The following is a 27,122-nucleotide window of genomic DNA, read 5'->3' on the forward strand; positions in this document are numbered from 1 at the left end:
TTCCCTCTCCATTGCTGTACTGGACCTTTGAGGAAATGGAGGAGGGCAGCTCGATTCCTTCAACAAGTGATTCGGTAGTTGGCGCGACAGCTCCAAGAATTGGTAAGTTTCTTGACATTGGCTCTAAACATGTTTGTGGGTTTTTCTTTGATGTGAAAATGCACTGATTTCAGTTGGATTATTAAGTGTTAGCTAGCTAGTATATTAATGAGATTAATGAGAATATTCAGTTATGTTCTTAAGTAGGTCATCTGGAGAATAATTTTGATGCTATCTTATGCAGTTTTATTTAATGCAACAAATTATTCCAGGAATTAGAAAATTTAAAGACAATCTTCAATACTGTTGGTAGTTCCTTTTTGGTAGTTCTCTTAACCTGGCAGCTAGTAGTTCATGTTGTTTAGATGGTTCGCTGCCATTTAAGTGTGTGTACTCTTGCAAGAGTTGGCTTGCAGTTGCTTGATTAATTTTGTTGCTTGTTATGGTTTGATTTCTTAATTCTTCAACAACTTTTAATATGAAATATCCTGATGTTGGAGTTCAATCTGAGAAATTGTGCTTGGAATATATTGTTTGGTGATGGTGACCGTGATTGGTTTTTTTTTTGGTTGGTAAGTGCTCATAAGATCTAACCCTTGTGCTTATGATAGGAATGTTAATGTGGATCATGGCCACTTAGTTTCTGCATGCGTATGGTGTTTCTTTAATCTGCCTGTCCTTTTGTTTCTCATTGCTTCTCTTTTGCGAAATTTCTGAATTTTGGAAGCTAAAATTCTTGAATCTTGAATCCTTATTAATCTTATTGATTCCCCTGGGCATGTTGATTTCTCATCTGAGGTGACTGCTGCTGCTGCCCTTCGTATTACTGATGCTGCATTGGAGGTGGTTGATTGTATTGAGGGTGTGTGTGTGTGTGTTCAAACAGAAACTGTCCTTCGACAGGCTCTGGGAGAAAGGATTCGGCCTATCTTAACCTGTCAACAAGATGGACAGGTATGTCCCAAGGAACAGGTTATGCTCTATGTATCCAAGATGATTCCAGCATCTGACAAAGGTAGATTCTTTGCTTTTGGCCGTGTGTTTTCTGAAAAAAATTGCTACTGGCATGAAGGTTAGAATCATAGGTCCCAACCATGTTCCGGTAGAGAAAAAGGACTTGTATGTTAAGAATGTCCAAAGAACAGTTATTTGGATGGGTAAGAAGCATATGTTGCTTTTCAATCTGGGCTTTATGATGATTTGCAAGTGGAAATTCCTATTTGCTGATTTTGAGTTAGTGTTTGCTGGGTTTTTTATTCCCTTTTGTTTTTGGGTGCCTAATATCTTACAATCAATGGTTTGTATACCAACCAGGATAGGAAAACTTGCTTCATAAAACAGAGAGGTGAATTTTTATTTGTGTTCATTTATGCAAAATGTTGCTGCATGGAATTCCAAATGGGTTGGATTGACTCTTTAGTTTACCTCTTCAAGGAGAAATTTAAAACTTGCTCATATTGAGTTCTATCAGGAGCTTTTGTGGTGTAATATGTATAGATTAATCTTTGCGTTGATCTGACTGCACATGATGCTCATCCAATTAGAGCAATGAAGTTCTTTGTCTCCCCTGTCGTGCGTGTTGCTGTGCAGTGCAAGATTGCATCTGACCTCCCCAAGCTTGTTGAAGGTTTGAAACGTCTGGTGAAGTCTGACTCTGACCCTATGGTTGGCTATACGCAATGGCATGCTTCTAAGTCTTGTCCATGTGGCTCCAAGACTTTATGGCTTCTAAGTTTTGATTTCTTTGCATTGCAATTAATCTTGTTCAATTGATATTAATGTACTTTAATTCGAATGTTTAGTGCAATTTAGTTTATTGTTTAGTACAAATTAGTAGTGCTCAGTGCCCATCGTTGAGAATTCTTTAGATTATTAGGAATTGTGCAAGAACCAAGATCAATTCGAGCTCATTCGAGCTCGAGTACTCGACTTGATATCGAGCTTGAGGTACATGCCGAGCTCGATCGAGTCGAGTTCGAGTCTGCATATGTTTGTGTCGAGTCGATCTCGATCTTTGTTTCTCCAGCTCGCTCGAGCTTGAGCTCTGGTGGTCTGCGTCGAGTTCGAGCTCGACTCGGCTCGATTTCACCCCTAGTGAATAAGATGAAGGCTGCAATAAGTAATACATAGCCTGAGATCCTCATTTCATATAATTCATTCAACGTGGCAAATAGGATATAACATAAATCAGAATGGAAAAAGCACCACGTCTACAACCGTCTTGAATATATGTACACCAGGTTTCCCCATTCTCTGATTGCATTGTGGAACAATTATTTGGAACAATTCATTTCCTTACAGGAATAGGAATTGTTCCATATATGAAATATATATCACAAGATTTTGCATATATATCACAAGATTTTGCATCGCCGCTTATCTCATGAGCGACGATGCAAAAAAAATTAAAAAATATAAAAAAAACTTATTGCCGTTCATCTCATGAGCGATGCAAGAAAAATTTTAAAAAAACCTTCGCCGCTAATCAAATGAGCGGATGAGCGGCGATGATTTGAAGGAATTAAAAAAAAGGAAATTGAAGCAACCTAAAATAAATAAAAATAAAAATTATTTTTACTTGAAACCGCATATCGGAGTTGCGACGATTCCTAATCAAGAACCCTCCATCAAACAGTATCAATTTTGTGACGATTTTTAATTTTAGCAATATTATGAGAAATTCGCCGCAGAAGGGGCATGAATTTTTTTTTTTTGTCAGCAACGATATATGTGTATAATCTACTCTATCCTAATCTAGGAGGAGTAGGAGCCTAAAAAGACTGTGATAGGAGACTAGTGAATATACAGATCCAACTAAATTAAGGGAGTGTTACAGCTCAAGAAGGGACTTAAACCCCTCCCTGGTGGCCACTGAGCCATTGGCCCAGTGGTTAGAAGAGGGCATGAATCTCGTTGCCTCTAAACCTTGGATGGATGGATGGCTGGTATGCGACCGACCTGACTTTTAACAACGTGGGGGCCCACCAGAATAAGCCTTTATAGTCTTCCAGATCCATCCCCCGGCCTTTTTTCTTTTTCTCCTGTGCACTGACTTTATCGCTTTTCCTCTATCAGCTCAGACCCTCGTCCGGATTACTTTGGGGTTTGCTTCGATTTCCTTGATCATACCCGACCCGAACCCCAATTTTCTGGATCAGGTATCTACTCCTGCCCTCTTCTGATCTTCTTAGATCCATGCAATTTCAACCCCTTTTATGGTCTCTTATCTGTTAAAGGTCTGATTTTTTTTTTCCCTTATGTGTCTCGTATTAGTTTTTTGACCTTCTTGTTATTATTTTGTTTTTTTTTTTTTGCGATGGGTTTCTTTTTCTTGTTTATAAAATTGTTATTTTGGTAGCTAGAATTGGGTTGTTTGGCTAATTTGTGCTTTTGGGCTACTTTTCTCCTGAAGAACTAGAATCTACAACTGTTTTCTTTGATAATCGTAAGAATTCAAAATTTCATTTATGGCTTAAAACGGTTTCTTTGGCCACGATTGGTCTAAAGATTTGTCGTTTGCAGAGTTTCAGTAGGATTTTGGAAGAACCCTTAAAGAAGTTCAAGGTTGTCTGTTTTGCATGATTTACTATGTAATCTGGGTTATTTTTTTCCCTTTATTTGAATGATCAGGCTCGTAAAAGGTTTGATCAATGATAATTGTTGGAAAAATTCCTGCTTTTCAGACTTGGTTATCATCTCGGAAGATTATTTGAGAGAATTAGGTTTTAAAATCGTTTATTTAAGAGTGCTAATTGCCAAAAAGATTTGTTATTTGCTGATGTAGATGTAAAGTTGGATGAAAGCTTACAGCTTTCCTTTTGATCTCTCGTTTTCTGCTACTAAGTAAATGAATACTGATTAAGGATTCCCTTGGTGGATTTTCTTTACATGATCTTTGGCCTCACCCTCTGGATTTCGGTGTTTGAATATGTATGCCTCTTGGATACCCTATGAGTATCATAGGTTTTTTGTTTACTACTGGGTGTTTTCAATGTAAACTTTCTAGCATCCTCATCTTGGTTGTATTTGTTTATCTTGTGGGTGGTAGGTTTAAGGTTGTTGATCGATTTGTCAAGATATAAGTAAATAAGAAAGGGTAATTAGTTTGAGATTTCTATCCACCCTTCGTTTTACTAATTCTGTTTTCACTTTCTAATTAAAGAGAACACAAGTTACAGGAATCTGATATGAAATGGGGGAAATTCCATAAATTCATCTTCTCACCAAACAGCTTGTTACGTGTTGTAAGTTTCATATTTGGAATCTGGAAATTGAATCTGAAATTATTTACTTTACTTATCTGGCTTTTGTTATTGCATTGAAGTTAGTCCTTTTGACTATTGGCTGATGGTATCACTTATCCTCTCATGTAGGTCTGAGCACATTAGTTCCGTGCAGATCTTTTGTGTCGCTTGCATCTTTTATCTGTTAGCAAAGTTTCATGTCTGAATTCGATCTCCAGACTCCAGCTGCTTTTGGTATGTTGCACCTTTATTTTCGTTTCTTTAAAAACACAATTACTTTTCTGATCCTGTTGTGTTGTTTCTGGTACATAAGCAACAAGGCAGTAGCTGTATATAAGTTAAAAACAGATGATATGGTACAATAGAAAAGCTGCCCATGTGTTGCCACTATACTTGGCAATTGGGCGGGTTGGACGGTTTTTGGGCGGATTGATATTGGGTTTTCATTTAAATGGGTGACACCCAATCCGCCCAATTTTAGATTGGGTTAATTTTGGGTTGGGTCATATCGGGTTATTTCAAACCCATGACCCAATATATTAATTAATAGATTTTGATACATAAACTCTCTCAAATACATTTTCACATACAAAAAAAATTTTCACACAAAAACACATTTTCACATAGATAGACATATTTTTACACACTAAAACACTCATAGACACACACACTCACTTCTTAAACTCTTTTGAAATACGTTATTTTTACACATACAAACACATTACAATACACACTAATATACTTTCACAAATACACACATACTAACTATTTAAACTACTTGGATGAACTCACTATTTTTTTTACAAGTAAGGATTTTCAAATTGGGTATAACTTTGGTCCAAACTAAGAGACCGAAGCAACAATTTTGGTTCAAGTTGGATATAGCATGAAAAATGGCATACCAATATACAATTTTCTAAGTCTTGTTACTTGATTTAGCATTAGCTATTCCGGACATATTTCTAAGAAATCTGCCAAATTCATGAACTATTAGCTATTCCGGACAAATTAGCCAAATGAAGCCCAGCGACCATGTAATGAATTTGGACCGTAACAGCTTTTGGAGTTCTGTGAGTGTCCGGAATAGCTAATTTGGCAGATTTTGGACAACTTGGCCAGCGTATGTTTTGCTTGATCCAACAAGGCTGGTCATTTTTTTTTGTTTCTTGATTTTAATTTGTTAATTTGTTTTTTAACTTAAGTTGGGTAATGGGTGCCCAACACAAATATCCAAACCGCCCAAAATATATATGGATTTTTATTACCCAACCCAAAATTAACCCAAAATCCAACTTACTCAATCCAACCTCTCAAATTAGTGGGTGGGTTGGGTGGATTGTTGGGTTTTGGGTATAATTGCCAGCTATAGTTGCCACTAAATAAACTTTGGGCAAGGAAATCTAGAATTCTTCCTTTCTGCCTTGCTATGCTGTTGACATAATTTATGTGGTGCTTTTTTAGACCCTTTTGCTGAGGCCAATGCTGATAACTCGGGTGATGGGTCAAAGGATTATGTGCATATCCGTATCCAACAACGTAATGGTAGGAAAAGCCTGACTACTGTGCAAGGGTTGAAGAAAGAGTTCAGTTACAATAAAATCCTGAAGGACCTCAAGAAAGAGTTTTGCTGCAATGGTACTGTTGTCCAAGACCCAGAACTAGGCCAGGTCTGTTTCATTGACACTGCATAGGATAGATGTGGCTTTTAACCGGATATTTCTTCTAATCTGTAAATTTTCTCGTTATTTTGAAGGTCATTCAACTCCAAGGGGATCAGCGTAAGAATGTTTCAAGCTTCCTTGTTCAGGTGGTCTTTCCAAAGCCTAAGCATTTAATTTGTGCCATTTTCGTTCGCCTCTTCTTCTTCCCCCCTTGTTATCTTTTCATTCCCCGTAGGTTATTGATTTGTTTATGCTAGTGCCTATGACTCGGAGCAACTTTGTTGGGTTGGTGGGCATATGATTTCTTCCTTTTCCAGCTCTTTTGAGGGTCATTTTTCTACACTCCAGCTGACTTTTGTCTTTTTGAATTTTATGGCCTTTAGGCTCAACAGAGCATATAACAACTTGTGATCTTGTAGTTTATTGAAGTTTTGAACACGGATAAAGTTGTGATGTTTTCTTTCTTGGAACAGGCTGGGATCGTAAAGAAGGAACACATAAAGATTCATGGTTTTTAACTGCCAACAGCAAGTGAGACAGTGTGCATTCATCTGGTGTCAGTGCCAGCGTATAGTAGTTATCTGATATGCTATTGTAAACTTTGAAAAATTTTATGGTGTGGTTAGATATGTATGCAGTGTGTGCTGTTGTGATGGGATGCTTCTTATTTCCGAGGTTTATGCTAAATAATTGTGACTTGTGCCTGGCAAACATCATTCAGTCTTGTCTTTGTCTTGGTTTCTGATACTCCATAATCTGCTATTACGTGGGTGGAAAGAAACTCACCTCACCTCGTTGCCTGTTCGAGTACTGATGGACAATTTACTTGTGTAAGTTTGGTCCTTGCAAGGATGACATTGATGTGTTGAAGCTACTTTTGGAAGTATTTCTTGTTCCGAACCAAATAAAAGAAAAGGGCATTTCTGTTTTTAAATTTCCCCATGGACGTGAGGGTATAATTATTTTGTTCCCCATCCACAAAAATGGCTGAATTGCGTTGAAACCTCACACTCTGGCGTAATGAATATGGTGATCGGATTCACAAGTACCACTTCCCGACAACAAAAATGCAACGAGAATGAAGAATAGCCAATAAAGTATCGAGTTGGTTTAGTCCAGCCAGTTTCTTAATCATCAATGATGGCATATGGGTAAGGCGATGTGGAGCGAGGTCGACCCAATAAAAAAGCGATTAAAATGGAAAACGTTGGCAAGGTGAGAGAAGCTCAATTTTGGTCATGCTTCCTTTCGGGACCGAACACAAATGTGTAATTTTGCGTCATCTTCTTGTTTTGAAAGGTGTTTGGGCTTGTTACCTTGACATACCATGGGGTTTATTTGGATTGAGGATTATTTGTCAAAATTTATTTGCTTACGTCATCATTACAATTTTCAACACATTTTTTTATCTTTTCAATTGCTTTTTTATCTCACATACATCACATCATAAAAAATGTTACAGTAAAAATATCTCAAATAATTTACAATCCAAACAGAGCCCATGTTGACGGGCGAAGAGTGAATATAACAAAAAAGTTTTAAAGACAAAAAGGATAGTAAGCCATGTTTTCTAACCTTGTGGCAAATGCTATGCTTTTTAAAAGCACAGTTTTAGGTCATCAGAAAAAAAAAGTGAAAGTTCCCAGCGGATGAAGGATCTCCGTAATTGCGGACGCAACTGTAGATTATATCAACGCTAGATTCAATTGTTTTTGGAATTTGGATCACGACTCTAAAAGCATAAAATATTTCTATAATCTTTTACTTTGATTAACTTTAGTGCGTGCTTGAACGTCACGAGAAGACATCTTTGGGGTAAAAAAAAAAAAAAAAAAAAAGCCCTCACGAGAAATTGACAGCAAATCAGTGTCACGTGATGCATGCAAAAAAGGACAAAATCCAAGCACAGAGATAGTGACGTGTCTACCTACCACTTCCAGGAGTTCCTACGCCAAGCCACTCTACAGTCTACTCTACTCACCAGTTGCATTTTTCTTCCACGTCAGATATACATTTCAAAGCATTTCAACCAGCAAAATAATTTTTTAGTTTACCTAAATTACATAAACTTACTACGTGTTGGACTGAAATGGCTACGTTCTATGAATCCACTTGTGATGTGAGAGCACACTATTTTTATTTTTTACGTAATTCGTTTTTTAAACCATTAAAAAAACCCTCAAATATTCATTACTACATCATTCCATACATCAATTATTTCGCAAAGTGTATTTGTTCTGTTCAGGGCGACCTTGTCAAGATTGCATCTTTTCCAAAAAATTCTTACATTTTTCATGCATATATTATTCAATCACCCTCTAATTTTATATACGTAAAATTGCTACGATATATATATATTTATATATTTTTTTGACAACAGATCCATCGCTAGTTTGCTACAGTTAATTTTCTAGAGAAACTCCAAATAATACCAATCCAAACGAATCCTAGCCGCCTATCTTCCCGCAGGCGATATAGACAAAAAGTGATCCTCACTCAAAACTCAAAAGCCTCAAACTATAGTGCAGGCAGGCAGGGTTTTTGCTTGGGATAAATTCAGGCTTCCAGTTTTGTGTGAATCCATGGCAAGCATGGCAACAGCAACCTTCACCTCCACTCTTTCATCCAAGCCTAGAACAAGTCTCTTTGGGAATTCCCGATCATCCTTCCATGGACTACCTGTATCTTCATCTCCTCATCTTCAGCCAATTAAATCAACCCCGCAAAATTCCTCCTCTATCTCCATGTCTGCCTCGGCTACTCCCCCCTATGATCTCCAATCTTTTACGTTTGATCCCATCAAAGAATCCATCGTTTCTCGTGAGATGACTCGCAGGTACATGATGGACATGATCACCTATGCTGACACTGATGTTGTCATTGTTGGTGCTGGATCTGCTGGACTTTCTTGCGCTTATGAACTCAGCAAGAATCCTTCTGTCCAGGTGTGTTCATCATCTCTTCTCCTTTGCGTATAAAGTTAACCTCCCATAATATCCCTCTTTGTTAATCAAGATTTATCTCCATCTTGGGCTATTTGTGCTCATTTATATCATTCATCGGATACAAGTTGCAATTTTGAGATTATCTCATAAGCACTTAATGCTCCTTCAGTTTCGTCGTCCTACTATCCTAGTGGGACTTTGGCTTTTGAGTTAAATCCTAGTTTTCTCATAATCATTTCGTTACTTTATTAAAATTAGCATATGGCAGTAGGATTTTTGCCAACTTTTTAAATTCTCTGATTCAGTTGTGCAAGTGGAAAATATTACTAGGAAAGGAAAAAACGAAAATGTTCCTTTGACTAAAACGGAATTTTAGTGTTTGTCCAAAACATGTGCAGGGTTGTTCTTTGTATAATTTTGCATGGGTTCTATGCAATTGCGTATATATCAAAAAAAGATATGGTCCCAGATATTTCTGTTCGAAAATTATGTATTTTTCTAGCTAGATTAATTATCTTTACAAGCAGATCTTGGTTTGTTAATGTCCTTGTTCTCTTCTGTACATTTAGGTGGCTATAATTGAGCAATCCGTGAGCCCTGGTGGTGGTGCATGGCTAGGCGGACAACTCTTTTCAGCTATGGTTGTCCGGAAGCCGGCACATCTTTTCCTTGATGAGCTTGGTGTTGACTACGATGAACAAGACAATTACGTTGTGATCAAACATGCAGCTTTGTTCACTTCAACCATCATGAGCAAACTTTTGGCTAGGCCAAATGTGAAGCTCTTCAATGCTGTTGCAGCAGAGGACTTGATAGTGAAGGGGAGTAGAGTTGGGGGTGTGGTTACCAATTGGGCTCTGGTTTCCATGAACCATGACACACAGTCTTGTATGGATCCTAATGTTGTGGAGGCTAAGGTTGTGGTGAGTTCTTGTGGGCATGATGGCCCTTTTGGTGCTACTGGTGTTAAGAGGCTCAAGAGTATTGGCATGATTGAAAATGTCCCTGGCATGAAAGCGTTGGACATGAATGCAGCTGAGGATGCAATTGTGAGGCTCACAAGAGAAATTGTGCCCGGGATGATTGTCACTGGTATGGAAGTTGCTGAGATTGATGGAGCACCAAGAATGGTATGTAAATCTTGGTCATTTTACAATAAATCAAGCATAACTGGATCAAAATTCAAACTTTGATGAAGCATCATTGTTTTCTAGTCTTTATGAGAGTGATGAGTAATTTGGCCTTCAATGGAAGGTTTACAATACATAATTAAGTTCATTGTGATGATTCAGGGGCCAACATTCGGAGCCATGATGATATCAGGGCAGAAGGCGGCTCATCTTGCATTGAGGTCCCTGGGATTGCCTAACGCATTAGATGGAACATATGCGGGAAGTATTCACCCTGAGCTAATCCTTGCTGCTGCTGATGCTTCGGAGACCGTGGACGCCTGAGTGTAGAACACTAGAGAACTAAAGATGTATGAATGAAAACAAGAGGTAGTAATGTATATAAATAAGAGCGATGGGTTTGTAGATTTGCAACTTACAAACGAATGAATAATTTTCTGGGACTATAGACGTGATGATTATCAATGTAGCTGAAAGTTGTGTGTGAAAAAGTGGTCTTGGAGTTTCGCAGTTCTTAATCGTTGTGTTTTCATGGTCCCTTTTATTTTTTCATCCCTCTTCAATTTCGACTTTCTGTAGGTTGAAATTTTATGTTCCAAAGGAAATCTTGAAAATTTCGAATTTAGGAACCAAAGAAAAATTTAAAGTTTTTGACAATGTTGTTAGACTTGAATCGGATAGTGACTCGGCTAAACAAACGGATTGACCCCAAATACAAACGGATTGACCATTTGGGGTCAATTGGTCGGATTGGTTGAACTGTTTTCGAAAATTCATTGACGTCATCATTATGTCATAATTTTTAAAATATTTTTATGAGTTTCAAAAATATTGAAATTATCTTGTTAGTTTCAATAAGCCAATCATACGAAATATTTCGAAAGTATTAGACTTGCAATTAAATATACATCTAATAATTATATATAAAAATATAAATTCATGAATAAAATATGTCTATTCTTTAAAATTACATGAAAAACTAAATTGAAACAAGTTAATACAAGTTGGAATCAGTGATACTAAATTGATAAGATTATAGAGATGAAAATATTTTGATTTAGAAATTATTCAGAAAAGCGAGTGATTTTGATATTTATACTAAGTGGGCGGTGTTCCTATTTCTATCAATAAATGAAAGTGTTATAATTTAAGTAACTCGAATTATGTTTGAAAAAAACAAAAAAGAAAAGTTTGAAAATCGGGTTAATCAGTCGAATGGGATCATTGCTTTAATCTACTTTTGGTTTTGCGTTATAAACCAGTTTGAAAAGAAAATCGGTCCACGGTCGAACCAATCAGACTGATCGATCCGATTCGGGTCTAGCAACACTGGTTTTCGGGGTGATTATACTCGGGAGGTACAGCGAGTCGAAAAAATTGAAGGTGGGATCCAGTTCCAGCGTCCCTTGCCGGCCGAATTCATCATATTGATTTCAAAGAGCGGCATGCATTTGGTCAAAATGATCTACAGTTTCTTGCGTTTAATCCACGAACGGGGGATGGTGGGGGGAACAAACTAAATGGCGCATTGACGTTTTCATTGCACCAATAATCCTGAGTTTAAGTGTGTTCTTTGTTTAAGGCAATGTAATTCATAGTAGTACTATTTAACCATGTTTTGACTGTTGGCGTGAGTAAACATGCATTCCGGTTAGCTTTTACCTTTCTTGAGTTGCCATTTGGAACATAGATAATTAATTGTAATTAATTAAAATGGATGCATTTTTGAAATGGAATACAACTGTAGAAGGACAAAGAGAAAGAGCAATACTGATTTTCAACCTTATCACCTGATCGTCCTACCAACCACAATAAAAGTAAAGTGTTCCCATGTTTTTCTTCATCATTATCACCATCAATCAAGTGCTTTCCAATTTTTTCAAAACCCAACAAGAGCTTTTCCTTAAAGTTGGTATGCGTCCTACACCTAGAATGGATTCTCCTGGGGATTGATCATGATGGTGGAGCCTAAGTCGCAATTTCTTTATATAATAATAATAATAATAATCTAGTCTTGAAATATGATCAGCTACTTTTTAATCAGCAATTAAAGGTGGGTATGTACCCTATGAACTGAAATATTCCCCGCTTTACCGTTCAGTGAGTTATCATAGCGCATATACTCCGCTACTCTGTAATGGCAATTAATAATGCATTTGGCGCTGATTACTGTGAAACTTAACGAATATTATATATATATCGTGATTCAAGTAATCAATTCATCAACCTTTGTCGGGTGTTTCTTTCCACTAGTCATTTTCATGAGAGTGCTCTGGCAGATTCTTTTTTTTTTTTTGTTTCTGAGGTGAAATTTTCCTAATTAAAGCCGAGAGAATGGAAAAATTGTCTATCCCTTGGCATATTTGTCTTCCGAAAGGTTTCAGGGATGGCACGATGTGGAAAAAATTTAGCTGGTCTTTGGCACATCTCTAGCGATTTCCATCAGTATATTCATAGTAGCAGTTCTCTAGCTATATAGCCAGAGGCAAGAAGCTCCAAGCTACCTACCAAGTTGAATCACACTATCATAGATAGTAGAGAGACCCCATGACTTCTGCCTACCATCCTCTGTTGAATCCTACTAACAGGACGATAACAAACTGCAAAACCTTCTACTTTGTCATCGCAATATGCGTAGTTACTGCATTAGTGATCTTTTCTACTAATCGTCTTAATCCACATTTAATCGGATATAGCAGTAGCAGCCACTCTGATCTATCATCACTCTCTCCAAATATATGCCACCAGTCCCATGATCCCCAAGAATGTTTAGCATTTGTCTCGGAAGTAGTCCCTGATGGTGTGGCACAACAAAATGGGCCAATTCTTCTCGAGAAATTCTTGAAGAAGTATGTTCATCGCATGAACCATGCAATTCTGGAGACGGAGAAAATCATGAATCAGATCAATGATCAAGATGAGCAAGGGGCCTTGGAGGACTGCCTAGAGCTACTTGATCTGTCCGTTGATCGTATTACTGACTCAATGATGGCTCTAGGCAGCAGTACCACTAGGATATCATATCTCAATGTGCAAACATGGCTCAGTGGTGCGCTCACTAACCATGTTACCTGTTTTGATGGGCTTAATATTTCAGGGAGAAAATTAATGGGGGAAGTCGTTCAAGACTTAATTTCAAGAGCAAGGGCATCTTTAGCCATGCTTGCGGCAGTTCATACAGCTCCAAATGAGGAAGAAATGCTGCAGCCCTTGAAGGGGAAGGTGCCATCATGGCTGACATTGAGGGACAGGAAACTGTTGGAGAAATCAGCTGAGGATATCAAAGCTGATGCTGTGGTGGCACGAGATGGGACAGGAGATTACAAGACCATTGCGGAAGCAGTTGCAGCTGCACCTGATAAAAGCAAGAAACGGTATGTGATCTATGTGAAGAAGGGAACTTACGTAGAGAATGTCGAAGTGACCAAGAAGAAAAAGAATCTGATGATTGTTGGTGATGGTATGGACTTGACTGTTGTCAGTGGTAGCCTCAATGTTGTTGATGGATCTACAACTTTCAAATCTGCCACTCTTGGTAAGTGATATGTTTCTGCTAATAGCTAGTACCCTTTTTGCTCAAAATTGAGACTTGTAGTGTCTTGTAACTGGTTATTGAACTTGATGCCACTTCTACTAACCTACTAGAGCTGGATTAGTGAATCTGTTATAATTGAACTCTCATGAGTTTCCCCAAGGTACCAAAAGAAGATTCTGCTGAAAATTTAGTGATTATTTATAACGAATTCATAATTGAATATTTGACCAAGAAAATGAAAGAATATGGATCTCACGTTTTACTGGCAGCTGCTGTTGGTGATGGACTCATCCTGCAAGACCTTTGCATCCAGAACACAGCAGGACCAGAGAAGCATCAAGCAGTAGCACTTCGTGTTGGGGCAGATCAATCCGTCATAAACCGCTGTCGAATTGATGCTTATCAAGACACCCTATACAGCCATTCTCTCAGACAATTCTACAGGGATTGCTACGTTACCGGAACAATCGACTTCATCTTTGGCAATGCAGCAGTAGTATTGCAAAACTGCACACTTGTCCCACGATTGCCCATGAAAGACCAGAAGAACATGGTTACTGCACAGGGGAGGATCGACCCAAATCAGAACACGGGGACATCAATCCAGAATTGTGAAATCATAGCAAGTCAAGACCTTGAACCAGTGAAATCTTCATTTCCTACATATCTCGGCAGGCCATGGAAGGAATATGCTAGAGTTGCTGTCCTAGAATCATACATTGGTGATGAAATTGATCCAGCAGGCTGGTCAGTATGGAGCGGAGACTTTGCACTGAAGACATTGTATTTTGGGGAGTATATGAACAGAGGACCAGGTGCAGGCACTAGCAAGAGAGTAAACTGGACAGGATTTCATGTGATTACTGACCCGTCTGAGGCTATGAAGTTCACAGTTGCTGGACTTGTACAAGGAGGTGAATGGCTGCCATCTACTGGGGTTGCTTACACAGAAGGACTTTAGATTAGCATATCATAATCAGTCAAGTTAAAACAATATTTAGCAAATATAATTGAGTATCACTGAGGCTTGATCTACAACCTTATAATTTCATGCCGATTTAGTAGATTTGGACTGTGTATTCCTCCTCTTCATCGCGCTTCTGGTTGGAAGAAATAAAAGTGATTAGTAAGATTCCAGGAGGAACTAACCTCTTCCATTCCTCACTTGAGCTCAAACGTACTTTTATGGAGGTCAAATTTTATAGCTTTTCATGAGCAGAAGTACCTCACCAAAGTTGGCTCTTAATGGTTTGTACGGAGAATTGTACTGCTTTTTGGATATATCATGGATAGATCATGGATGAACATTTCAACTAAGACCAATAATGTCCCTGCCCACATTATGGCTAAGTTTTCGTTATCCTTTGAGGGAAGCCATGTCTGGTTTGTAGACTTCCCCAAGCCAGTTGCTGATGCTGCTCTTGTTGATTTGCAATGAATGGGATTTTCATTATCAAAAAAAAAAAAAACACATTTCAACTAAGACTATAAAATCTTGAATTTTCAAATTCATAGCTACGATCGGCAATAGTTTGAAAAAAAAAAAGCCAATAATGTGCTCTGACTTTTTGATTTGAAAATATTGAGACATTGAGCTTCATGCGAATTAAATTGGGTCTAATATAAAAAGAGATGGACTCGAATCGGACATGATTCCGCTCATTTGATATAATTACATATCTATATAATAACTATTTAAATTAATTGTCTATACACTGATAATATATACACTATCAAATTTGGATACATGATACATAACTAAAATTTAAATTAAGAATAATTGTCATAGATTCAAACCGAATAGTGTATGCAAGAAAATTAATCCTAAATTTTTTATACCTAAGCTTGACATAATTTGATGAAATATTGTTCACTATAGTTTTGTCATAACGCATTAGCTTTTTAATTGCAGCAAGCAACTATATATATTTATTCTTTTCCCTTAAAAAATTTTAAGATATATATATATATATATATTTTTTTTTTCAAAATTTGGGGCCGTATCATCTTTTCGGCGAGCCAAATCCAGGCGGACGAGTGGGATTTTTCTTTGGGTCCGGCAGAGCTTCTCAAAGCCCACTCACGAGACCCATTTGATAGGGCCTAACAGAGAGGGCCAGTCGCGGCTTCTTTCTTCCAGTCGAAATCTGAGATACGACACCGATCACTTTCAAACGACATAGTCCCAAATGCGTCGTTCACAAATTACACATAAGCAGGAAGAAAACGCAAACCTTTTTCCCTCTTAAAACCCCGAAATTGATCATTTGAAGGAATTTTCCCCCTTTTTCGACCCTAGATCTTCAGTTTTCTAAGGTAATTAAAGGGAAAAAAAGGTTTCTTAGCTTTGTTTTTTTATCTTTACTCATACTTCAGTGGTTTTAATTGCTGCGCTGAATTCTCAAATTACGTGATTAAATTCCCAATCTTTGACCCTAAATTTTTTTTTTTTTATTGATCATCGATTTGCACGAAAACTACATAGGTGATTTCAGTTTCCTATGAGCATTATCGCAATGTTTTGCTTTTGGTACTTACGATGAATTATTTGCAGAAATAGTTGGAAAAATGGAGGATATATTTATTGCAATTCTGTCGATGCTTCTGGTGTTTGCTTTAGTACCGCTGTATCTATGGAAACGCCGACTTGATTCTCGGTCTCCTGATCAACCTCGAGAGGAGGAGGAACCTCAGGTTTTTATTAGCTTACAGAATATATTCAGTAGTTTTTATTTCTTAATATTAAAATTTTTTTCGTTGTTGTTAGCTTGATTGCTAGTATCTGTACGGTTGAATTAATGACGTGCTGGTCGCTGATTTTGGCTTAATTTTATTTAATCATATAATTATTTTGTAATTTGGCGGGATGGTGTATAATTTTTAGGTTAGGCAAAGGGAAACAGTAGTGAGGGGTAGTGGAGCTCGGCGGATGCGGCGAAGACCTGCTGCTTCTGGTGCCAGCTCATCGTCAGCCGGAGCTACTGTAGAAGGTTTCCTATTGTTCGTTTTATAGGATTATGTTGGAGAATATTGTCGATGTAGCCCCAGCACACCCCCCCCCCCCCTCTCTTTTTTTCTCTCCAAAGGAAATGAAAAAAAAAAAAGAAAGAGAGAAAGTTGGATAGTATGTTGGACTGTTTATCAAAGTAGTTTGAAGTGGCTATTTGATACATGTGGATGCAGAAGCTGTTGATGAAAGTGATGAAGAAGCTGATGGAAATGAATACTATCCTGCTAAAGTGTCGAAGAAAAAGGAAAAGAAGCGGCAGGAAAGAGAAGCACAGAGACAGGTGCAATAAGTTTCTCCTTTCCACTTGAAGTATCTTCAGCGAACAATTCAACATTTCTCTACTTTGCTATGATGCATTTGCTTTCTGTTGACTAGTTTTATGTGGAAAACATGTAAATGATTTATTAGGCATCTTCCTTGTGAATTAAAGTGTGTCTTTGATTGATTGGAACTTGGGAATGCATCATAGAATGGCATTTTAAGGATTTTCTAATTAATTGCTCTGCTACTGTGTTCTTTTATATTTTCTGTCATGTTAGTACTTTAATATGAACTAGTGAATTCTGAAAATCATTCTTTTTGAAGGCTGACGAGGCTGCACGTGAGTCAAGACGGACCAAACAAGATCATTACGAAGAAATGAGGAGGAGGAAGGATGAGGAACGAGAAGCGCAAGAGCTTAAGCTGGTTGGTTGATTGATACTATGTGGGACTGTAAGAAGTGGATAAATGTTGTCTTATCTGTTGAAGTACCTGAACATTGTCTATCCAGGAAGAAGAAGCCAGAGCTCGCAAAGCCAAGGAGGAAGAAGCTGCTGCATTAGAATTCGAAAAATGGAAAGGGGAATTCTCAGTTGATGCAGAAGGTACTACAGCAAATGAAGTCCAAGATGGAGGCCAAGACCTACTCTCTGGTTTTGTGGATTACATCAAGGTACTTCCTAGTGCAATACAATATTGTTGGATTCTTTTATCATTTGATTCGTGCTGCTCCTGTAGTATTGACTTGGAGTATTGGCCTTGTAATATAGGAAGCTTGTATGGTAAAATAGTTTTCTGTTTTATTTGAATCAGTGAATGTTAGAGTTGTTTGCTATTGGAAGTGAATCAGTTTACTGTTTCAAAAAATAAGTCGAAAGGAATTTCTAAAGGCACATGCAATGTAGAATTTAGAGAAAGACTGAAAGAATGCTGTTTTCTCATCCTTCTCTCTCATTTTGCAGAATCATAAATGCATTCCATTGGAAGATCTTGCCGCAGAGTTCAAATTACGGACCCAGGTAGGGCCTGTGCACTTTTCGTCAACCTATCTGTTTTACCTGTATTATAATAGCAGGGATAGGAATCTGATCTGCTAACTTAAGGAACTACTTCACTTGCTTGTCCAAGATGAACTAACTGAGCATTGGCCAATCACATTAAAAGGGGAAAATGGAAAACGAGTTAATCGCTATTTTATATTAATTTAAATCTGATGCCTCATAGTTCTTGAAGACAATTGAACTGTTAATTGTGAGAAATCATAATGTACCAATAGTCTAAGATTATTTTATGGGTAAGACCTCTAATGTGAATATATTTAAGTCTAATTATCGAAAGGCACTTTGAGAATTTCTTAGCGTGCATCCTAACGTGTTTTAACTTGTTTCCTCATCTTCTGATGAGTTTTATTTGGTATAGGACTGTATTAACCGGATCACCTCGCTAGAAGATATGGGTATGCTTTCCCTCCTTTTTCTCATAAGAGTGTCTATTAGCTGCATTTAATGGTTGATTAAGGAGTAAATAGTCCTGCCATTCTTTCCCACCTTCCTACATCGTTTGGTAGTGATGATTTTGTTTCAGGGAGACTATCTGGAGTCATGGATGATAGAGGCAAATACATATATATCTCGCAAGAAGAGATGAATGCTGTAGCTGAATACATCAAGCGCGAGGGTAGGGTCGGCATATCCCACTTAGCTAGCAAGTCCAACCAGTTCATAGATTTGGAACCAAAATCCCAGTTTGTGGATGACATCAGCAGTGTAGAAGAGATAGCTGTTGCTTGATACTTCCATGCCCTCTATAGATGTGAGGAAATAGTTAAATTTCTTCACTTTGTGGATAGCTCTCTAATCTATCAGTCCCTTTTTCCCCTAATTCTCTTGTTTGATGTACCCTATACGGTAAAAGAAAAGGAGAATTGCCTTATTTTTGTTTCAGGTACACTTCTTGAATTTAAGATACTTGGTTGAGATGGAAAAACTGGACACCTTTTTTTTTTTTGGGAGGGAGGATAGCATGTACGTGCGAAGTGTCAAAAGAATGCTGTAAAATATATATATATATATATATATTGTCTTCCTCTTACCGAGCTTAGCTCAGATTTCCTTTAACACACTTGATTGTTTTGCTGAATTGAATTGCAACCTTGTGGCTTTTGGTTCGTGATGGATGGAAGCCCATTTAAATTAGATAAGAGGCCTCGCAAACAGTCTTCTTCTTGTTCTTGATCTTGGACAAGTATAGATACTTTGTATACGTTCAGGGAGAAAGTCACAACTTGTTAGGAAAGTTCTGAAAATCTCTACATTGCTAAGATTAAACTTTCACATAAAATTGTACCAGAAAATATGCAATCCAGTTAATAGGTCATGGGCATTAATAAGTATTGAGAATTCATCGAGTGCTGCATCTAGGGACGTGGAAGGAGGATGTACGTGGGGGATAGACGAAACAAGTTGGGGAAGAATAAAAGCTGAGATCCAGCAACAGGGATAGGTTGGCAACGCTGCTAGAGCCATTTTTTTCTTGCCAAAGCAATTTTACATATTATGCCATATCTGCCCCTTTCAGTCAACAACCAATACACCTATTCATTTTCGTGGGTCCCCACTAATAGCACTTCCATCTTATGCCTTGGTGATCTGGGTCGAGTTGGAAGTAAAAATAATAGAGGTTGATATGAAACAAAATGGATTTATGATTTTGAACCAAGGTTTTAATTGATGAAAGCATCCATCTAGTCGACATTGTCAAATGGTCTCTCTATTGAGTCCCAGATGAACCCTTTTTGTTCTGATACAGAAGAATCCCAAAGTCCCTTTTGTATTTCTGTGCATCAACACTGATTTATAACTTAAAAATGGATGAATAATTGAGATGGAGGAGCAGCCAGAAAAGTTGAGATCTTCTGATTGAGCTATTCTAGAAAATCTGAAAATTCTTTGTGCTGATTCATTGGTGGTATTGAATTATCAAATTCTCACTAGGGATTCCTGCTAGCCAGCGACAGTTGTTGGGAACGGAATTGTGGAGCACTTAAAATAATTTCTACAGACAAATATAGGGGGGAATGAAAGGCAAGTGTAGTGGAGCCGATAGCAGTTGTGTGAAAGTTAGAAGTTGGCAATTAAGGATAAAATTGGTATTTTATTAAAAATTATTTTTGGCACAAAAATTATTGCTCTGGCAACATCACCAACCAGTCAAAGGCTATTGTGTTCGCAACATAACAAGTGGTTATCTACGCCACATCATAGGAGATTTCGGATTGCCGATTCACCCTCCCTAATGATGATGAGAGAAAATAGGTATAATTTCAGAAATTTCCCCTAAAATTTTTGATATTTCACTTAGCATTCTTAAAGTTTTGAAAATGTCATTTATCCCCCTTATTTTCAAATTTTTGTAACATTCTCAATCCAGTTCAAATTATACAAAAATGAGTATTTTTGGAAAGAAATTACTTTCTCTATCCTAAAATGAGTATTTTGATCATATAATTTGAATTGAGTTTAGAATGATACAAAAATTTGAAAATAAGGGAGGTAACTGAGAATATTTTTAAAACTTCAAGGGTGTTAAATGAAATTATAAAAAACCTCAGGGAAGGTTTATGAAATTACCCCGAGAAAATATAAAGAAAAGTGACCAAATGGTCTGGATCAGTTAGGAAGGGCAAGCATGTAAGCATCGAGAAGAGAGATTGAAAAGAGAAAGACAGCAAGTGCGCAAATGAAGTTGATGCGTGCTTTGACCATACAGAGACAACTACTAGTACTTCTTTTAACATTTTTTTTTTTTTTTTTTGGTTTGGTTTGGGGGTCTCCGAATCGAACGCAAAAACTAGAGGAAGGGAATGCTTCTGAATTGTTCTCATTGACTAGTGTTCTTTTATATGGATGGCATTGCATTTGGTAACGAATTAACCGTCTCATAAATTGTTGTCTTCTCTATTTGGCTTCATTTTTTTTCACCTATCAGCTTCTGCGCCGGCCTTGGCTGGTGAATGCTGGCCTAACCCCAGCCATTGCCAGCCCTTCCCAATTACTCGATAGCCTCCTGGCTCCTTTTCTCTTCTCTTCTCCGTTCATTGTTAGCGCATGCACCTTTAATCTTTTTGACGCTTTAGGAATATAAAATTCAAAACAATCTCAACCTGAGACACACAGATGAGAAGCAAAGGAATGAAAATAACATGGAATGTAGTGGTGGCTTACCTTGTCCTCATCCTTTTTTATCATGGTCTGGTGATATGTGAGGCCCAAGATGGTCTTGGCCTTGGCCTCGGGGGTGACAGTAGTGGCGATGGCGATGGCGATGGTGTTGCAGCACCACCGCCACCAGGACTGGATTCCTGCAATGGTGTCTATCTCTCATATTCTTTTGACGGACGAGAGAAGATATATCCACACGTGAAAAATGCATCAGCGCAGGCATATTCATTCACGAGTATTTTAAGTTTGATTAATACAGGATCGGTTGAGCTCAAAGCATGGCAGGTTAAGGTTGGTTTTCAGTATAATGAGCTATTGGTTTCGACTGATGGGGGAGTTCTCGTTGGCGAGTCCGAGATGCCTGTTTCAGTGGGAAAAAATGGCACGATTTTTGCAGGGTATCCAATGACAGATCTAAAGACAGCCATTGAGACTGCTGGGGATACGACTCAGATTCAGGTTCAGGTGCAAATCAAGGGAACAATGTTTGGGTTGAAGAAGGGTACTCCTATGCCCAAGAACATTAAATTGTTAAATGATGGCTATAAGTGTCCTCCTGCAAAACGCCAAGGTATGTCTTATGATTCATACTATTTCGTTAAAACTTGCCATCTCACATGAATTTTCATAAGATCCATCGGACTAAATTTGCTACTTCTTATGATGAATCATCGCTGTATGACCAAAATGTGCTAAGAAGAAATTGGTTAAACACTACCTTACTTAAATTGGTTGATTTGGAACGTTATGTTTGGGATCAAGTTCGAAGCCAATCATGCAAAATCTATCTGTTGATTTCATAAAAAAAATGGAGTATTCCATAGTCTAGGACATGCAAATATATTTTTGGCCTGTGCAAAAGGTTAACGTGTATATTGTGTTTCTGTAGAAATCCTTTGAAACTGATTTAAGGGAGAATTATTGAAGCTTTACGAATCATGATAATCTGAAAATTTTTCAACAACACAGTTCCTTACCTTAAGCGCGCGCGCGCACACAATTTTTGTACAAAAATTGACACTTTCGCCAAAATAATTACTGATATATATCCTGTGAAAAATATTGATAGTAAACCGACCTTTTTTTTCCTTTTTTTTTTTGGTGTCATGAGGAGGGCACAGAAAAGTACCCTCAGGAAAATTACCTGTTGGTATATATCATTTGCAGGAAGTTACATGAGTGTATGTTGCATGAGGGATCCGAAATTCAAAGTAAAGATTATCAAAACCAGATTTTCGCCTCGCCAATACGGTGACCTTAATATGGTATACGATGTTCTTCAAGCCTATCAAAACAAGTACTTCGCACAAGTCACTATCGACAACAACAGTCCGCTTGGTCGTCTGGATCACTGGAACTTGACTTGGAATTGGATGAAAAATGAGTTCATATACTCGATGAAGGGAGCTTACACGCACAAGAGGGACCCTTATGATTGTATTTATGGCCCCCAAGGACAATATTATCAGGATTTCGACTTCAGCACTGTCATGAGCTGCAGTAGTAGGCCGATCATTTCTGATTTACCTCGTGAGAAGAAGGATGATGATAAGGTTGGTAAGTTGCCATATTGCTGCAAAAATGGGACTCTTTTGCCATCGGTTATGAATGAGACGGAGTCAAGAGCCATTTTCCAACTTGAGGTCTTCAAGCTTCCACCTGATATTCAGAACAAAACTTCAATCACCCCACCCCAGAATTGGAATATCACTGGTGTTCTAAATCCAACTTACAAATGTGGCCCCCCAGTCAGGGTAGATCCCACAGAATTCCCAGACCCTAGTGGACTTGATTCAACTACAGCAGCAATTGCAAGTTGGCAAGTAACTTGCAATATTACTCGCCCCAAGACTAAGGCAGCTAAGTGCTGTGTTTCTTACTCTGCTTACTATGCTGACTCCGTTATTCCATGCAACACCTGCGCTTGTGGATGTGGAGAAACATCTCGCTGTGATGCAAATGCGCAGGCGTTGACTCTCCCTCCTGAAGCCTTACTTGTACCTTTCACTAACCGAACAGCCACGGCAAAAGCTTGGGCTCATTTAAAGAAGCACAAGTTGCCGTTAAAATTGCCTTGTCCAGATAATTGTGGCGTGAGCATAAACTGGCATATTGATTCAGATTACAACACTGGGTTTGCGGCAAGAATGACCCTCTTCAATTGGGGGGAAAATATCTTCGCAAATTGGTTCGCGGCCATCCAAATGAAGAAAGCTTACCCTGGTTACGAAAAGGTTTATTCCTTCAATGGCACGAAACTACCTGACCTCAATGACATCATATTCATGCAGGGCTTACCTGGATTGAACTACTTAGTGGGAGAGGTGAATGGAACTCACCCGACTAGCCCAAGAGTACCCGGAAAACAGCAATCAGTGATTTCATTCTCCAAGAAACACACACCTCACCTTAATATAGCTGCTGGTGATGGATTCCCTACAAAAGTAATATTCAATGGTGAAGAATGTGCTCTTCCGACAAGATTACCGCAAAGATCAGATGGAAAGCGTAGATCTACACTAAGCTTTTTGCCAGCCATTTTCATTGCGATCATAACATTCCTGCTATTGGCTGATCTCTGATCGCTCATGCTGAAGCAACTATACAGTTTCCCTAGCAATGTTGCTCCAATACAGTAGAGGGGTATTATATATTCTGTAACTAGCTCGTTTGTTAATTAACTAGCTTGTGTTTGTTATTACTGATCTAGTACTGTTCTCTTTTTTCTTTTTTTGTCAGTATTAGAAGCAATGATGTGGGCTTGGTAGGATGCGATGCCTGAAGAAGAATTTTTATCCAACTATAGCAGATGAAGAAGATGAAGGTGTAACAAGTTTAGACAGAAAATCTCAAATTGTTACTGAATGCTTGACGATTATACTGCTGCTAGCTATTGTATACAAACATGGGCATGCATATTTTCTGAGCAAGTTCGATGCTGAGAGTATCTCTCCTTTTTTTTTTTTTTTTTTTGGGTTGTTGGCCTTTACTATAGGATCCCCAACCTCATAAAGTAGTTGTTGAAAACTTGATTGATTTGAAATTTCGAATATTGTCCAGTCCACACCTGGTCATTGACGACAGTTTACTGAAGTTAGATTAACAAATTGAGCCCCTGCGCTCAGTTGAGTGTTTAGTAGCTAATCCTTATTCAACTTGTAACCTTTTCTTAAGTTTGATTAGAGAACTCTTGATATCCCACCCTTTGTCCCCAAAATCACTTAGCAGTAGTAGCCATAGCAGATTGACAAAAAACCAAAAAAAAAGTAGCCATAGTAGGACGGGCTTCCAACCAATAATAATTAGTTGAACAGACAGCTATACTAAACCGACCAAAATTTTATACTTGTGTAACTTTTTACGTGTATAATAACAACTTTCTCCAGAAAAAAGGAACAGATGAGCCTGATCGATGCCCCAATTCCTGTTTAATCAAATATCATAATTGTATCAGTTCGGAAAATGGAGTATGATGTCCCTGGAAAGCTTGCGACTTCTTGAAAGAGGGGGAAAAAATATTGCATCCCCTGTCAAGAGAATTGATGTTTCAAGAAAAGTTGAAACACATACCCCATAAACGAATAAGGGAAAAAAAAAAAAAATTCTACGCGCAGTTTGCATTTTCGAAGGTTAGGTAGGAGTAAATTTTATCTAGATGCTCTTGTCTAAATTTTACTACTAAGTAGTATTTAATTTGAGGCTGTTAATTAACCTTTGAGGTACAATTAAATATTCTTAAACTAGAGAGGCCACATTTAGGGATGGCGATGGGGGCGGGTGCCCGCGAGGGGCTCACGGGGCGGGGGTTGGGGCGGGGGGTGGGGCGGGGGCGGGGGGGAATTTTTTCCCCCCGCTTAGAAACGGGGCGGGGGGCGGGGGAGTATACCCCCGCCCCATCCCCCGCCCCGCCACCCGCAAAAAAAAAAATATATATATATATATATATATATAAATGACTATATATTATATGTAAGTTAATTAGTTATAAACTTATGATAATGATATTATTAGTTAGATGTATTATATAATGTATATTAGTTTATGTAATATAATTGATATTATCAATTATATGAATAATTATACATGTCTACTAATAGAATTTATTAATTAGTTATACTAAATTTACTAATACATTTATACTAAATTTCTAATTACACTTAATAGAATAACACTTTTTTCTCAAAAAAAAGCACAAACACAATGATGAATTAGTGATTGCATTTGTACTAAAAGTGAAAATTTGACTATTTTAGTTATATTTATTTCATCATATTGGATTGTATTCAAATAACTTCTGTTTGATTGTTTTTATGAGTTTCAATTGTAAAATTACAATGAATAATAATTTGGTGATGTGTTGATATTTTAGTACTTGATTATTTATTAAAAATTAATTATAATAAAATTTTATTAACCCCGCGGGTGCCCCCGCGGGGGAAGCGGGGCAAGGCGGGGCGGGGGGAGCGGGAGGCGGGGGACGGGGGGAACTAATAGGCAACGGGGCGGGGGACGGGGGAGCCCCGTTGCCATCCCTAGCCACATTTGACAGCTTCCAATCATTTTGCTGCATCTCTCGACTCTGCATCCGTATCAGGCACAAGTCCGTCTCCCTCTCCATCGGATGGGGCTGCAGCCGCCGCTACTGCTGCATTGATTATGTGCTTGAAGGCCTCACAACGGCACTTCTCGTCCATTTTCTTGAACTGCCAACAGCAGGGCAAAACTGCTAGTTCAGTTGGCCACTTTTGAGATATAGCCTTTAAGCAGAAGCTAAATTCTGGGCTCTCTTGGATGATCACGTCCTTGCACTGGTCACTCTCATCGCCTTCGCCCCAAATCGTCGTTGTTGAATCAGGCAAGCGGATAGATGTAGAGATCAGAGAAGAAGTGATGTATAAAGATAACAAGAGGGAAGTGATGTTGGTGGGGTTGTATTTCAGGATTGAAACTCGAAACTGAACGGGGCTGAGCTTCATTCTTTGAAAGTAGCTTGGACGTTTGAAGCTTCCGCGTAACTGATTATTGATGCCACGACAGAAAATCTAAGGAGATGTGGGAACTGATCAGATCAAAGATGTGGGAACAAAAAAAAAGAGAAGAGTGAGACTTCTGAGTAAAACGAATGCAAGAGGCAGACAACCTCTGAAAGAGATCCAGAATTTGGAATCTGGGAATGGGTTGAATACCAAAAGGAAGCTGCACGAGGAAAATAAATTCCTCTCCCCAAGTATAATATTCCTTAGTGAAACAAAAAATAGGAAAAATTATATGAAAAAAGTAAAAAAATTTTTTGGAGAATATCTTTGTGGTAGAAGCCTTGAAAAAGGTTAAAATTTCAGAAGTACAAGAGACAGCTTTCACTATTGAGGGTAGAGTGGAAGATGAGGAGAAGAAGGAGCGCTGGTGGTTCATTGGCATATATGCCAGTTGTGTCTACTAAATAAGAAGAAGATAATGGGAAGTAATAAACAGAAGAAAATCAGGCTGGGGGAAAAATGGATTATCATGGGAGATTTCAATGATATAACTTCAAATGATGAGAAATAGAGCGAAAGGAATAGAGATGATAGAAGCTTCCAAGACTTTAGGAAGTTCATAAATGATAATTAGCTGGTGGATGTTGGTTTTGAGGGGAAGCCATGGACGTGGTGTAATAATTGGTATGGGAATGGAGAAGTGAAAGAAAGAATTGATAGGGGATTATGCACTTCAAAATGGTCACAATGCTTTAACGAAGTCAACTGTAAGCACATTGAGTCCCATGCCTCAGATCACAGTATGCTGATACTTGAAACTTAGAAGGAAAGAAGAAAAAGGAAAAAAATTCCAGTTTGATAAAAGGAGGCTCCAACATAATGAGGTTGAGGGGATGGTCAAAGAGGCATGGAACATCCCCTGCGAAGGAACAAGATGGTTTAAAGTGACCCAGAAAATTAAAAGATACAAAATTGAGTTATTGAAAAGAAGCAGCTGCAAGAAAAGGAATTCCTTTGAAAGGATCAAATGGTGCAAAAACCAACTTGAGGACATTAAGGCAACAAATGCTGAAAATGAAAGACAACAAGTACAGAATATTA

The 27,122-nt window shown here is 38.1% G+C and overlaps 5 protein-coding genes across 6 annotated transcripts; all 5 read left to right on the forward strand.

The window, feature by feature from the left end:
* The first annotated feature begins 3,057 nt into the window (after positions 1–3,057).
* On the forward strand, positions 3,058–6,738 carry LOC113770262 (protein translation factor SUI1 homolog). 2 transcript variants are annotated; one of them, XM_027314679.1, is made up of 6 exons: positions 3,058–3,197; positions 4,202–4,283; positions 4,413–4,517; positions 5,745–5,950; positions 6,037–6,090; positions 6,418–6,738. In XM_027314679.1, exons 3-6 carry the CDS (start codon positions 4,481–4,483, stop codon positions 6,460–6,462), a joined length of 342 nt encoding a protein of 113 aa, XP_027170480.1. In that variant the 5' UTR covers positions 3,058–3,197; positions 4,202–4,283; positions 4,413–4,480; the 3' UTR covers positions 6,463–6,738. The 2 variants fall into 2 exon arrangements, with proteins under 2 accessions (XP_027170480.1, XP_027170479.1); XM_027314678.1 differs by lacking the exon at positions 4,202–4,283 and having other exon boundaries at positions 3,059–3,197.
* A 1,649-nt stretch (positions 6,739–8,387) lies between these two features.
* On the forward strand, positions 8,388–10,534 carry LOC113770472 (thiamine thiazole synthase, chloroplastic). The gene is made up of 3 exons (XM_027314938.1): positions 8,388–8,889; positions 9,459–10,019; positions 10,182–10,534. Exons 1-3 carry the CDS (start codon positions 8,527–8,529, stop codon positions 10,341–10,343), a joined length of 1,086 nt encoding a protein of 361 aa, XP_027170739.1. The 5' UTR covers positions 8,388–8,526; the 3' UTR covers positions 10,344–10,534.
* A 1,831-nt stretch (positions 10,535–12,365) lies between these two features.
* LOC113770597 (pectinesterase 2.1-like) lies at positions 12,366–14,758 on the forward strand. The gene is made up of 2 exons (XM_027315110.1): positions 12,366–13,554; positions 13,824–14,758. The coding sequence occupies exons 1-2, from the start codon at positions 12,567–12,569 to the stop codon at positions 14,513–14,515; spliced, it is 1,680 nt and encodes a 559-aa protein (XP_027170911.1). The 5' UTR covers positions 12,366–12,566; the 3' UTR covers positions 14,516–14,758.
* A 949-nt stretch (positions 14,759–15,707) lies between these two features.
* LOC113770520 (DDRGK domain-containing protein 1) lies at positions 15,708–18,811 on the forward strand. The gene is made up of 9 exons (XM_027314998.1): positions 15,708–15,870; positions 16,109–16,248; positions 16,439–16,544; positions 16,738–16,844; positions 17,150–17,251; positions 17,337–17,498; positions 17,788–17,844; positions 18,245–18,281; positions 18,410–18,811. The coding sequence occupies exons 2-9, from the start codon at positions 16,123–16,125 to the stop codon at positions 18,613–18,615; spliced, it is 903 nt and encodes a 300-aa protein (XP_027170799.1). The 5' UTR covers positions 15,708–15,870; positions 16,109–16,122; the 3' UTR covers positions 18,616–18,811.
* A 2,189-nt stretch (positions 18,812–21,000) lies between these two features.
* LOC113772392 (COBRA-like protein 10) lies at positions 21,001–23,954 on the forward strand. The gene is made up of 3 exons (XM_027316983.1): positions 21,001–21,616; positions 22,213–23,688; positions 23,785–23,954. The coding sequence occupies exons 1-2, from the start codon at positions 21,001–21,003 to the stop codon at positions 23,625–23,627; spliced, it is 2,031 nt and encodes a 676-aa protein (XP_027172784.1). The 3' UTR covers positions 23,628–23,688; positions 23,785–23,954.
* Positions 23,955–27,122: the final 3,168 nt, after the last annotated feature.

The sequence above is a fragment of the Coffea eugenioides genome, chromosome 5, assembly GCF_003713205.1.
Source record: "Coffea eugenioides isolate CCC68of chromosome 5, Ceug_1.0, whole genome shotgun sequence".
NCBI classification, from domain to species: Eukaryota; Viridiplantae; Streptophyta; class Magnoliopsida; order Gentianales; family Rubiaceae; genus Coffea; species Coffea eugenioides.

Coding starts and splice junctions, on each gene's coding strand:
- LOC113770262 (XM_027314679.1), top strand. CDS start 4,481: ATGTCTGAATTCGATCTCCAGACTCCAGCTGCTTTTG. Junction 5,951..6,036: donor AAGACCCAGAACTAGGCCAG/GTCTGTTTCATT, acceptor GTTATTTTGAAG/GTCATTCAACTCCAAGGGGA. Junction 6,091..6,417: donor TTTCAAGCTTCCTTGTTCAG/GTGGTCTTTCCA, acceptor TTCTTGGAACAG/GCTGGGATCGTAAAGAAGGA.
- LOC113770472 (XM_027314938.1), top strand. CDS start 8,527: ATGGCAAGCATGGCAACAGCAACCTTCACCTCCACTCTTTCATCCAAG. Junction 8,890..9,458: donor GCAAGAATCCTTCTGTCCAG/GTGTGTTCATCA, acceptor CTGTACATTTAG/GTGGCTATAATTGAGCAATC. Junction 10,020..10,181: donor TTGATGGAGCACCAAGAATG/GTATGTAAATCT, acceptor GTGATGATTCAG/GGGCCAACATTCGGAGCCAT.
- LOC113770597 (XM_027315110.1), top strand. CDS start 12,567: ATGACTTCTGCCTACCATCCTCTGTTGAATCCTACTAACAGGACGATA. Junction 13,555..13,823: donor TTTCAAATCTGCCACTCTTG/GTAAGTGATATG, acceptor TTTTACTGGCAG/CTGCTGTTGGTGATGGACTC.
- LOC113770520 (XM_027314998.1), top strand. CDS start 16,123: ATGGAGGATATATTTATTGCAATTCTGTCGATGCTTCTGGTGTTTGCT. Junction 16,249..16,438: donor GAGAGGAGGAGGAACCTCAG/GTTTTTATTAGC, acceptor TATAATTTTTAG/GTTAGGCAAAGGGAAACAGT. Junction 17,499..17,787: donor GTTTTGTGGATTACATCAAG/GTACTTCCTAGT, acceptor CTCATTTTGCAG/AATCATAAATGCATTCCATT.
- LOC113772392 (XM_027316983.1), top strand. CDS start 21,001: ATGAGAAGCAAAGGAATGAAAATAACATGGAATGTAGTGGTGGCTTAC. Junction 21,617..22,212: donor TCCTCCTGCAAAACGCCAAG/GTATGTCTTATG, acceptor TATCATTTGCAG/GAAGTTACATGAGTGTATGT.